Consider the following 14,146-nt stretch of genomic DNA (forward strand, 5'->3'; position numbering starts at 1 on the left):
TTTACTTTATAATTTTGGGAATATTCGTTCACATGAAACTCGTGATTCTTGATGAAATTCGTGAAAATTTACTTTTAAAATTCTCATCAGATTTTGCAAGGAATTAGGCTTTGTGGTTGGCGTATCACCATTAACTTCAACAAATTTCGAATTTAAAATTTCCAATGTACGCAAAAAACTTGAATTCGTCTTGCGCAGACCGCCCTCCGATAAGCTATTAACATAAGTATAATTTTGATCACTTTCTTCATCTGTTCTGAAACCTAGTTTCGTCAACCCCCTTTTGGAGATTATGCATTCATTTTCAGGTTCATCATATTCGACATCTTTGAGTGGACTGATGAAATCTTCTTCCTAAAAAAAAAAATATTACTGCTCGTGATCAGGTAGCATGAATTTAATGAAATGTCATAATTTTATTAAAAGTGAAATGGTTAACAACAACAACGAATGTCAATAAATGAAACTATCTTCTTTTATGTGTCATGGAATTAACCAAGGCATATTAAACAAGGTAGAAGTGATTTTGACATTTCTCTCTTTTGAACACCGACTATAACGTCAAATGACGAATAACTTTTAACCCTTTTCATGTTAGCATTTTCTAATTTTCATTAAAAATTCAATTGTGCTTTGAGATAGTTTTGAATTGTGTGAATTTTTTTTTTGTTTTACCCACGACATGCATTTATAGATACATAGAGTGACGAGCAAAACTGTAACATGGTGTAACACTTTTTACTTCAGTCATCGCTATCTTTCCAAGTTCTAACGACTTGTTGTATATTCTTGTTGGTACATCCGTACTCCCTCTCTCATAACGATTTGAAGTCAATACAACAACAATAAAAAAACCAGCAGACAAAAATGTAAATTAAGGCAGATGTTACAGTTTTGCACTCATATATTTTTAAGAGCTTTTTAACAATTTTCTCTCTTTTGCCTGTTTCAGTTCCTGGATGTGATTTGACATACCTTATTTGTATCTTTGTAAAAATTCTGGAGGTATATCCATAGTTTGCTTTCACAGTCCATGTACTCGATTTTACGGACTTTGATACTTATTAAGCTGTGCTTTTAGTCGATTTCACAAATTCTCGATGAGATTCATGTCCGCAGTTTGTGGAGGTCATTTCAAATTAGCAAATTTTTGCTTTTGTATCCAGTCTTTGCGAATATATGCAGTATGTTTTGGGTGATTTTTCAGCAGAAATTCTCATTTTTCGACTACATCTTGCAAATTTTGTTGAAATATGAACAGATACTGTTCCTTACGCATAATGCGTACTAACGGACCAACAAAATTTTTGAAATACAACCCCAAACTATTATTGACCGACCACTGTGATTCACAGTTTGCCTTATATGATGCGCTTAGGTTTAATTTGGGTCTTTGATCCAACACCATGCCCGGCCAGCTGATTGGAAGCGATTAATTTAGTCTTGTCAGACCAAATAACCTTCAATTGAAACTTAAAAATATGTTTTTTATTGCATTCTGAACGGCTTAACATATCCCAATAGGCAACGGTTCGGTTTTCGTGCGATGCAGCGAAATGCTGCCACACTCGCACATGTATTATGATCAAATTTGCTTTTTTCTTCTTTATGATGCCTTTGCGCTCAATTTGGCAATTCTTCTCCTCGCTATCTATTGATTTGCATTAAAGTTTAATACCTTAAGCGCTTCTGTAATAGTGGCTGCATCGCTACTTGCTTCTTAGTTCACAAGATATCGTACCGTAATATTTTTTAACAGACTTCCTCTGTCCTTGGGAACACTTTAGGCTATATTTATTCTAAGTCTTAACATTTTCAAGTAGCAAATTCCAACATTTTTGCCACTTTTCATGCGGTTCCGCCTTTCCGCAGTAAATCTATTATTTACATTTATTGTTCCTGAGTAACTATGTTATTTACTGGTGATCACTTCTTCAATAAATTACAATATAGAAAAAAGTCATCTGACTTCCAACTAAGTAAAAGATAACTGTCAAATGCAAAACTGAGAGAGAGTGCAAAACTGTAACATCTGCCTTAATTTACATTTTTGTCTGCTGGTTTTTTTATTGTTGTTGTATTGACTTCAAATCATTATGAGAGAGGGAGTAGGGATGTACCAAGAAGAATATTCAACAAAAGGATGAAAGTCGTTAGAACTTGGAAATATAGCGGTGGCTGAATCAAAAAGTGTTAAACCATATATATACAAAAATGAAAAGGAGCAGGAACTACGAGCGTTGCATTGTGTGGGAAGTGATGCGATACTTTAAGGCGCCTAGTTGCGAAGCCACGGAATTTCAGAAATGAGTAAGAGAATTTTCTTACAATGGCTTTGTTTCTTTTCTTTACTAGCAGATAATTATAAGGAAGAAGAAGAATGAGGAAATTGAAAGAATTACGCTCACAGAGAGCGAAATAACGAAAAAGTAAAGAAACGCAAAACTAGCAGAAACTAGCAAGTAATCAGCTGATCGGTGTATTTGACTATTGAAAGTATTTGGCGCCAATTTTTGTTTATCCATTTTGACAGCTGCTAGTTTCTGCTAGTAAAATTTTTACTAGCAGAAATTAGCAGGAGAGCAAAAAAAGAAGAGCGCAAGATCGAGAGAGAGCTGCTAATTTCTGCTAGTTTTTTGGGTTAAGAAACGCTTTCCAGCAGAAATTAGTGATCATTTGTGATAATTATCAGTTGAGAAACAAAGCTAATATTATGCACACATAACCGCGTCATGACCTAGATTTACACTGATATACATACGTATGTAGAAGAAAACATTAAATCGTTTTTTATAAGTGCGGATGTTTTTTAGAAGTAAATATTTAACTAAACGCGAAAAAACATTGAGCGAATAGAAGCAAAAAAATGTTTAAAACAGTTTCATAAAACATATATTTCATTTAATGACGTGGTTTCCTTTATGGGGTATTCTTTCCTGTCCATATATCTATGTGCATAAACTGCATATAAGATGCGAATGCAGCTAAAATTCTTTGAAGGTAATATTGAAGTAATCCTTAAAATTAGTATACGTACATACATATGTATGTATTTATCCTGATACATTTCCATGGTGAAATTATAAACAGGTGAAGTAATAAAAAAGCTTTCTCGCTTTATTTTCTTGACATGCGGCTATCTTATACAAATTTTTAAAGGCAACTTTTCAAATATGATAGGGTCAAATCTTTCATCTCGCTCTTTTTACTACACCTGGTATAATTTCACCATGATGAGGTTCAATTGATACTAATTGTAGCAAACATAGCACGCGCATCTCATAGGGTTAATTTGTTTGTTTACAGTTTTTTGACATTATAACTAACTACAAGAGAGTTCGAGCCAGTTGTCACTTCTACCTTGTTAAATATGCCTTGGAATTAACCATGATAAAAACATAGCAAGGTAGAACCGTTCTCTCAATTTGTCGGCCATGATTTTTTTTTTGAAGTTTGCCAACATTTTAAAATCATATAAAAGTGAAAATAAAAAATTGAAATTGTTCGAAATTGTTGCTTGAGATTGAAAATGAAATTGTATGTGTGAGTAAATATAAAAATTAAATTTTTTGGAAACGTCAAGAATTTTAAAAGTGACTCTCAGCGGTTCTACCTTACTATATTTTTATCACGGAATTAACTACATATATTTTTATAAAAAATTAAATTAAGTAAAGAAAGAAAAAATTTTCAAAACCTGTCAATACATTTTAGTACTATTTTCCAGAGCACAGCTGTACATATGTACATACGTAATACCATTGATTTGTTTTAAAGTAATGAATTTTTGTATTGATAATACTATACGTATTTAAAAGTCTATTAGTTTTTTTTTTAATGAATGCGCTGTTATTTGGTTTTTATATTGTTAATAATAAAAAATACGCTTAATAATGAGCTGATTTTTATGGCTCTGTACTGATTTTTGATCCCTACTGTACTGATTATGTCCCTATAATATCTGGCCACCCTACAGTAGTGTTACCATATGAATAACTTAGACAATAACTTCCCAACCAAGAAATTAACTATACAAACTATACAAACAAAGGGGTTTTTGATATTGAATTCAAGTCAATCGATTATATTCAACAATTTTATCGAGCTTGAGGCCGTTTTGAAACAGAAAACACAATTTTTTCATTAAAAACGGCATCAAGCTCAATAAAATTTATCAATATTATTGTTATATTATTTATGGAATAACAAAACCGAACAAGTCAATCGATTATTTTATCATAAGCAAGAGATTCTTGCCCTATGGGTAGGGAAATGGCGTGAAATTTTCGAGCGACGAAAGCTCAACTAGAAACACAAAATTTATGACATCAATTTCGTGACGAAAATTATACGCATTTTTATAAGTGCCTGGGAAGCTGACGGTAAATATTTTTATACCCGAGCGCACTTGTGCACAAGGGTATATTAATTTTGTTCACATAACATAGATATAGACAAATGTATACATAAATGATCAGAATGAATAGAGAAATCGATTAAGCCATGTCTGTATGTCCGTCCGTCTGTCCGTCTGTCCGTCCGTCCGTGTACACGATAACTCGAGCAAAAATTGAGATATCTCAACGAAATTTGGTATATAGGTTTCTGTTAATCCAAGGTAGGTTGGTATTGAAAATGGGCGAAATCGGATTGTAACCACGCCCACTTCCCATACAACGGTAATTTCCAGAAATACGAAAACTGTGATATTTTAGTAACTACTAAAGATAATTCACTCAAAATTGATATTTACAATAATTTTCAGACGAAAAATAGGAATATTATAAATTTTTGGAAAATTGGCGTAGCCACGCCCACTTATGGTTACATGTGTATATCTTGGTAACCGCTGCACCAATTTCTTCCAAACTTGGTACAACATACTAAATGGCCGAAAATTTAAAAAATCGGACAATAACCACGCCCATGTCCTATATAACGGTAATTTAGAGAAATACAAAATCTTCGATAAATCAGTAAATATTAAAGCTAATTTATTCAAAATTGATGCTTGCAACAATTCTTTACCAAGAAATACGTTTATGGTAAAATTTTGGAAAATGGGCGTGGCCCCGCCCACTTATGATCACATATATGCATATCGGTATTCGTTTTACCAATTTCTACCAAACTCGGTATTTTTATTGTGCTTGCCACATAAAAGCAAATCGTTGAAAATTACTGAAATCGGAGTAAAATTACGCCGCTTTTCAAATAACGGTAAATTTCAGAAATGGTTGAAACTGCAATATTTCGAAATTTAAGGACGCTAATTTACTCAAAATTGATACACCCCCGCTTACCACCTAGCGGTAGCTTTCGGAACGGTGAAAAAATATATATTTAATACTTGCGCCGGGTATTTGATGTTCGGCTCCACCCGAACTTAGACGTTCTTGCTTGTTCATTTTGTGTTTCTAAAAGTAGAATAAATTAAAATATTTCCCGCCAGTATCCAAGGCAGTTAAAAAAAATGTGCATAATTTTCGTCACGAAACTGATGTTATCAATTTTGTGTTTCTAGTTTAGCTTTTGCCACTCGAAAATTTTACCTCCGAGAGGCGTTTTATTTGATATTTGTGGGCTAACAAATTTAAAATCAACGATAACACTGGTTTACAGCAAAAATGTTCTTTGGATGCTACTATCCAATGCCTATGTAGAATTGCTCGGTTATTCCGAAAATCGGTAAAATTTTTTTTCTTTGGATACGTTTTCCAGGTATTTGCAATTTACCGTCATTCAACTTAAATAACGAGTGGTTCCACTTAATCACGTATTTCTTACGAGTCAATAGAATAATCGCAATATGGTAAATGAAAGCCAATGAAATTCTCCATAAACCGCATATACATGAACTTTCGATAGGCTTGATAGTTTCTAAGAAATTCTTCTTCTTCGTTTTTGACGCTGTAACCGCCAAAGCGATTTTGGCCGAGTTCAGCAAAGCACGCCAGTCGTTTCTCTTCTGTGCCAACTGATGCCAATTGGAATCGCCACGTGAAGTCAAGTCGTTCTCCACCTGATCTTTCCATCGCAGTGGGGGCCTCCCTCTTTCTCTGCTACCACCAGCGGGTTCCGAGTTGAATACTTTCAGATCTGCAGCGTCGGTGCCCATTCGAACGGCATGGCCAAGCCAGAGGAGCCACTGTATTTTAATGCGCTGCACTATGTCCATGGCATTGTAAAGTTCATACAGCTCATCGTTCCATCGTCTGCGGTACTCGCCGTCGCCAACGCGTAAAGGCCCGTAAATCGTCCGCAAAATCTTTCTCTCGAACACTCCTTGAAGAGTGCTCTCAGAGAGCAGGTGTGAGAGTGGAGTAGCGAAAGCAATGGCTGTCTGTTTGGGCGCACATTTTTGCTGCACAGAGACGGGTGCGTATCTTGGCTGCAACATAATAGTGGCCCGAGTCGATGTTTGGGCCTCGGAGTGTGCGTACGTCTAAATCACTGGAAGCGTACCTTCCGTCAATCACAACATTTGTGCTTGAATCTGGTACTGCATACTACCATGTTTCGGGCCCCGGCGAAGTCGATAAGCCTCAATCTATTGTCGGAAGTTTCTTCGTCGAGGCTGAATTTTCCAACGGTGGTTCCAAAGGTCCCTTCCTGGCCCACCCTTGCATTGAATTCGTCAAGCACGATTTTGATATCATGACGGGGGCAGCGCTCGAACGTGCGCTCCAAGCGCTCATAGAAGAGATCCTTGGATGCCTCATCCTTCTCTTCCGTCGGGGCATGGGTGCAGACGAGCGAGATGTTGGAAAATCTCGCTTTGATGCGGATTGTGGCTAGACGCTCGTCCACCGGTTTAAACGACAGCACTCGGCGACGGAGTCGCTCTCCCACGACAAATCCAACTCATCCAACGCATTTTTTGAATGGCGGTGATATCAGCTTTTGTCTTTACGAGGACATCAACGAGCCGGGCAGAGGCTTCTTCCCCCCTGAGGCTTTGCCTTGCTTCTTCACTTGAAGTGGTTTTTACGTGGCGGGACCCAAACCCAGCGCACAACCATTGCTGGGACGGGGGTGGTTTCGCAACCAAGTACACGTTTATATAACGAGCCGCTTGCTGCAAGCAAACACCCGCTTGCAGCCGCACTTTCTGATGAGCAGACGCTGCAGACTTCAGTGAGCCCTTAAACTCCGTCTCTTTCTGCCGTGACCCAAGGCTCCACTCGGATTGGTTACCGTATCTTGCAGATGGGTTGCTCACGTTGCCCAGAGTGCGCGAACGAGGACGCAAGAGTCGGGATTGAGTATAGGCATGCAACTGTAACTGCATACCCAGCGCAACGACTATACCCCATTGCACTTCTATGAAATTAGTTAAAAAAAAAAACCAAACAGTCGCTTTTTTATTTTTCCTCTCTTAAAGTTTGAATTTTTTAATTTTTTCATCAAATAACGAAAAATCAGGTGTCATTAATAAATTTCTCAGAAACTAGCAGGCCTATCGAAAAGTGATGTACATATATACGGTTTGTGGAGAATTTCATTGGCTTTCATTTGCCGTATTATGATTTTTCAGTTGGTTCGTAAGATATACGTGATTAAGTTTTTGGCTTAATAACGGTAAATTGCAAATATCTCGAAAACGTATCCATGGAAAAAAATTAGCTCGATTTTCGGAATGACCGAGCAATTCTACATAACAATTGGAAAGTGGGCTCTGGAGAACAAAAGCAAAACTAAAATTTCTGATCCAGTGTAATCCATACAATAATTATGTTTAAATATTTTATTTTTCTCAAATAAATTACAACGCTATCTACATCTAAATGATTTATTCAAATAGATGTGTCTATTGAAACATATCTATACAGCCTCATCACATATCTCGAAACGAGCGTTCGTTTTGTCTGCCACACGAATCGTTCGTCACTTGGTTCTTTGTAATTCGTCTAGCAACACAACAGTAGATCGTTACTTTGCTTTCGTTTAGTTTGCAATTTTCTAACACGAAAAGTAGACGATAATCGTAGTAGAGGCGATAATCGTGAAAAACAAACGAAAGGTTATATGATCGTGGAGATGGATCGTTCAGCCAAAAGAAGTAAATAGAGTGAAATATCTATAAATTTCAAACAAACTAACTGTAATCAAGATAACAAATAATAATAACTTATGTTTTCACCACTTAACCCATTAACGACGAAGGAGTATTTAAATACCCCCAAAACAGGGTTCATCCAAATCGCCATATTTCGGAAACCGTAACAGCTATGACACTGATTTATTTTTGCAAGGTTACGAAATTGTGGTGTAAGTTACTGTTTCTATAAAATGTTCCTGAATTCCGAATGTTTTTTGCCGTTTTTTTAGTCAAATATGGTAAATAAAAAAAAATTAACAAATATTTGCCAATTCGTATAAAATTTAAAAGTTAGTAGAACAAGGTCAAAATACATGATCAATTTGCCTATAGTATTCTCTAAACACAAGAGGAACCAAAAACTTGATCACGCAAACGCACTGGGAATCTGGTCCTATGTCTTGGAGGGAGTATTTAAATACCCATCCGGCGAAAAGAGTATAAAATATTAGATTATATTGATTTTCACATAACTTTTTTAGAAAGAAAAAATGGAGGTCCTTCTGTATTTTTTATTATAGAAAAGCAAATAAGTAATATAAAATATATCATTTATTATAAAATATTTATTAATGAGATCTTTTTATCTTTTTTGCATCGGGTTCGACTGCATTGTGATAGTCAGAAAAACAGTTTTTTAGAGTTGAGTTTTTATGCCGCATTGACGAGTTTCAACATGTTTCTACAATGTGATTCAAACCGTCTGTTCGTTGGCCTCCATCTCGGTTGGTTATTCGTCGTTTAAAAGTACGTACATCAAGTACCAAAGCTTCCACAACTTCCACACGGAAATCGAATTGATTCATCGGCTTGGACTTTTCATATTTTGCACAAAAAAATTTCAGTTTCCAGGCATTAAAAATTAGCTGCATCAAAAGCATTCGTTAGCAATGGCCAATACCACTTCTTTCCACGAATTTTAATGCGATAATTGTTCATAGCATTGTCGAACAAGTCTACGCCACCCATGCGATGATTGTACTCGTGAATGAGCAACGGCTGGCGAACAGTAATCATTTTCTTGCCTTTGCGATCATATCTCTTAACATGGCGTAGTGTCTCATGTTTAAGAAAGTTTGGCATAATAGTTACAACCTATCACAAAAGAAATGAATATTATACAACAGAAAAAATTAAACAACTCTATTGTATAGAGAAATTACCGAATTGCCATTCCAGCGTGTAACTAGTACTTCGCTATTTCTATCAAATACGAAATCAGAGCTGCCTCTCGGTCTTTTCTTCATATTATTTGTGCACACCAGAGGAGCATAATTAGTTCGATTATCACGCACAGTACCCGTTGCGAAGTACCCATTACACCTCAAGCGACGCATCAGCTTATAACTCGTAAAAAAGTTATCAAACGTCACATTGTGGTTCTCGGGACGTTCGAGATGGGACAATAATTGGAGAACAACGTTTTCTCCAAGGCTATAATCATTACTGAATTTTGTAGCTGCACCAGCATACGGTATGAACTGGTAACAGTAGCCATCGTCCGATGTCAAACACCAGTATTTGTACCCAAATCGGATTGGCTTGCTTTTTATAAACATTTTACACGAATGACGTCCATAATAAGTGATCATCTGCTCATCTATGCTTAAATTGTGGGAGAATACGCCGAACTGCATGAACTTTTTATTCAAGGTATCATTGAGCGGCGATACTTTAGCAAATTTGTCACTCGGCCGAAGGTTTTGGTTATCACAAACGTGTATATATTTCTTGATTTGTTTAAATCTGTCACGGCTCATAGATCTCTTTATATATTCGCAGTCTAGAGATTCCCGATTAGACCAATATGCTGGTATGTTAGGCAAGGTATGATAGCCAGTAATGTACAAAATGCCAAGGAAACTCTTTTCTTCGTCCATTGTTGTCACAAATTCAGGATCATTATTTTGTGCAGCATACTCATTTGTGCTTTCTACAACAAGCATAAGTACCTCATCATCTATGAAGCAATCCCACAACTGAAGTGAAGACAGTGATCTTGAATGCACTCAATAAGTAATAAGTATAAGAAAAACGCGAGGCTACTTACCAAACTTCTCATATAGCTCCTTATGTAAGCTTGCAGTATTATCAAAAGGTTCCTTGCCAAACTTGTAGGTTTGCCCGTGGCTCCACTTTGGGTTTTGTGATTCTCTCTTTATTAACCGACTTCCAAAATAGGAGGAGGTTATCAGTTCGTCGGAATATTTTTTTTTTTTTTTTTATGTATATTACCGCATAACTTTGGACCACGTCAACCGATTTCGATAGGGTAGTGTGCATCGGAAAGGTAGTGTCTCAGAGGTGGTCCCATACTAATCTGGTTAAGATCCGATCAGCGCATCATGAGATGTATATATATATATATATATATATTTTATATATGAGAGTTGAAGTCGGTTTTTTTTTGCTAAAAATTACTTGTTTACAATCTGTCGTTTGACAATAAGTAAATGTGATTATATAACTACTTATATATAAGAATGGCGCTGTTGCTGTAATTGCAATTTGTCCATTTAATAGATTAAAGGCATTTCAAAGTTAACATACATACATATGTTATGTAAATTCAAGTAAGTTACTTAACAATTTGATAATTATGTTATTAGAGTTATTTACATGTCAGTTAATGTATTTTGTATATTAAACTTAAGATCTAAAGGGTAAGCCTAGGGGATGCAGCCTTCGCAGTCGGCGCGTCTCTTGACTGTTATTTAATAAGTTTATTGCGTGTATGTTGGGATGGCAGCTTAGTCGGTTAACATAACTCGTACTGTAATTTTTTATCTCGTCCACAATCATAGGTATTTTAAGGTCTTTATGCAAATGAACATTTTTTATATACCACGGAGCGTTCGCAATCAGCCTAAGTTTTCGCAGTTTTCGTATTTCTTAAAATTACCGTTATATGGGAGGTAGGCGTGGTTATTGTCCGATTTCGCCCATTTTCAATACCATCCGTCCTACGCCCAAAAGAAGTTCACGTACCAAGTTTCGTTAAGATATCTCAATTTTTACTCGAGTTATCGTGTGCACAGACGGACCGACGGACGGACGGACAGACAGTCACCGCTTAATCGATTTCTCTTTTCATTCTGATCATTTATGTATACATTTGTCTATATCTATCTCGATTCGTTTTGCCTGTTACAAACAACCGTTATGTGAACAAAGTTATAATACCCTTGTGCACAAGTGCGCTCGGGTATAAAAAATATGAGAAATGATAAAAACTTATCAACTTGGTACAAACTTTCGTCTTGCGTATAATTTTCGTCACGAAATTGATATCATTAATTTTTTGTTTCTAGTTCAGCTTTCGTCACTCCAAAATTTTACCTCAAAGAGGTGTTTTATTTGATATATAATACGCGAAGGGATTTTTTATGCAGCATAAAAGATTTGTACCGTTTGCCCGATTTTCAAAAATGCGATGTCAAATTAAAGCGCTTGGCATGTAGATGTGCAAAATGGTTTAATTTTTTGAAAAGAGTTGCCACCTGTTAAAAAACTAAATTCAATTTATTTAATAACCAAGGCCATCAAATCTGCACTGTTCGTTCGATTTTCCAAAACGAGGCGTCAAACTAAAAGCTTTGGACTGTAGATGTGCAATAAGGTTTTACTTTTTGGAAAAGTGTTGCCAGATTATTAAAAAAAATAGATCAATTATTACAAACTGGGCTTCGTTTCTTAGTTGAATTATAGGAGGCTTGCCACCTGTTGAAAAAATTGTATTAGGTAAGAGAAATATGTATCGTCTATGGGTGACTCACGAAAGGAGTTTCAGAAAGTAGTAGGTTGAAAATATTTTGAAGAGGGTCGCCACCTGTTTGAAATGTCGAATTTAGTTTACTTATTCATAAGTTATACGAAATATAAATATATGGATGGCAAACGAAGGAGTCTTAAGAAATCTTTAGTTTGAACGCTAAGAATATTTTTGAGGTGTTGGAAGAGGGTTGCCACATGTTTGAAAATTAAAATACCACTTAATTCATCAGTTAATTAAAATATGTATCGTAGTGTCCGGCGAAGGAGAGTTAACAATAATTAAGCTTGAAAATAATTTTGAAAATGGCTGCCACATGTTTCAATTAACTATTTCAAAAAGTATTTGAAATATAAAAGTACCGTAGTCAAACAAAAGAATGTTAAGAAATCTTTAGCTTGAAGAGAGTTGCCGCGTTTTCAAAAAGTTACCTTTACATTAAGGTGGATGAATTTCTTAAAGATGGGTATAAATCGAAATGGGTTTGAAAGGTATTTATTCCTGACCTTTATTTAGGAGGGTTGCCATTTCTTCGAACATGTGTATCACAATAACAGATAAAAGAGATTTTTGTGTTAAGAATACTTTTGAAAAGGAATCTCAAAAATGAGAGGTGAAATTAGAAGCCTTAACCTGTAGATGTATGAGATGTATGATAAAGTTTTATTTTTTTAACTAAGAGCTTTTTTTTCCGTTATATTATGAATTGAAATTCGATGAAAATAAAAACATGAACTATGCAAGACTGCTCTTCACTCAGAAACGGCTGCACGGTTTAGATGAAATGTGGCACTCGAATCTCTTATAACTCTGACTAACATTTGGAATATTTTTTAAGTTTTTGAAATTCAATTTTGGGCTTATTAACGCCATGCGGGTTCACTAGTATCTTATACTTGATCAAATTCACGTACTTTTTCCAGTGTTTTAAATCACGGTTATGCCATTACATACTTTTGTATCTAAAAACGTCATACCCTAGTAAACAGCTGTTTGTGAAACGCGGGGTTGCCGGACTAGCACTTCATGAGTTCATGAAATGATGCCGAAATTCATGGTTAATTTTCGTGTATACAGTGAAACCTGCTGAAGTCCCCTCTGCTTAAGTACCTAACCCGCTTAAGTAACCAACATTTTTGGGCAATGTGAATTTTTGAATGTAATCTGAAGAAAATCCCTTTCTTAAGTACCTCCCCGCTTATTTACCCAACCCACCTAAGTACCTAAATTTGTCGTACCCCATGTACCTATACCATTTTATCTATAATTTTACCCTTTTAAGTGCTCTTTTAAAAATCCTTGAAATATTTACATATTTTGAAATTCGGGGAAAAATTATAAAAAATCAACCGAAATAGCTATCACTTCTATCATTTTTGCAAAAAATAAAAATTATTGTTGCCTATCCACAATAGTTTTTCATATAAAAACGACCTCGAGCTCAATAAAAATTGTTGAATAAAAAACCAACGGTAATTTTTAGCCACATGAAACTTGCACATTATTACACTAAAATTGAATGGGCTATAGGACTGTATACTCAAAAAACACTTCTGAGAAAAAACATTTTAAATTTTGGTGAATTTTTTTCTTTAAGTGTTCTATAAAATTTTAAGCTTAGGTTTATATGGTATTTATTAGGGAATGAGCTGTATTTTAATTGAAAAATCTTAAATAATGCTATGGTCTTGCTTTTAAACTACACTACTACTTCATTAAATGTTCATGTTTTAAATATTCATGGATTTACATATCTATGTAAGTTAACAGTACCCGCATCGAGGTACTTAAGCGGGTTCTTTTAAGTACCCAACCTACCTAAGTACCTCAAAAAGCCGAAATTTTTCGTGAGATACTTAAGCGGGTTTTACTGTAATTAAATTCATGAAATTGTGTTTATGCAGACAACTCTAACCCAAATTCATAAAATGATTTCGTAAATGGACTTATGCATAAACGTTGTATGTGAAAAAGTAGCAGTCGCAATTACATATGGAGAAACTGCGACCAGTTATTTAAGACTAAAATAATATTGATGTTGGTTGATATTAGAATTTCACGCCATTAAAGACGAGTGTGAATGACCAAAACCAACGACGAAAATACCCAAAAATGTAAAGATTCAGATTAAAAAGTTGAAATTTTGTTGAATTTTCCCAAATTTTGTATAAACTTTGAAACTGTGGTATATATGTTTTTTACTACCGGGCTTTCTGCTGCCATTTCTTAGTATTGTATTCTACATAGGAGGTAAACTTCTAAGGTTAGGGTGG

The 14,146-nt window shown here is 35.3% G+C and overlaps 1 protein-coding gene across 1 annotated transcript in view; it reads right to left on the minus strand.

Annotated features, from left to right (window-relative positions):
- Nucleotides 1-8,956: 8,956 nt before the first annotated feature.
- Nucleotides 8,957-14,146, minus strand: part of LOC118746497 (piggyBac transposable element-derived protein 3-like) — a 62,173-nt gene continuing 56,983 nt past the window's right edge. The window contains exons 2-3 of the mRNA XM_036480345.1: nt 9,265-10,099; nt 8,957-9,196 (exon numbers count right to left, since the gene is read on the minus strand). Coding sequence (XP_036336238.1) covers nt 8,957-9,196; nt 9,265-10,099 — 1,075 coding nt within the window. The remainder of the gene's footprint in view (nt 9,197-9,264; nt 10,100-14,146) is intronic.

This window comes from Rhagoletis pomonella, unplaced genomic scaffold (assembly GCF_013731165.1).
Source record: "Rhagoletis pomonella isolate Grant_MI unplaced genomic scaffold, Rhpom_1.0 Rhpom_scaffold_00010, whole genome shotgun sequence".
NCBI classification, from domain to species: Eukaryota; Metazoa; Arthropoda; class Insecta; order Diptera; family Tephritidae; genus Rhagoletis; species Rhagoletis pomonella.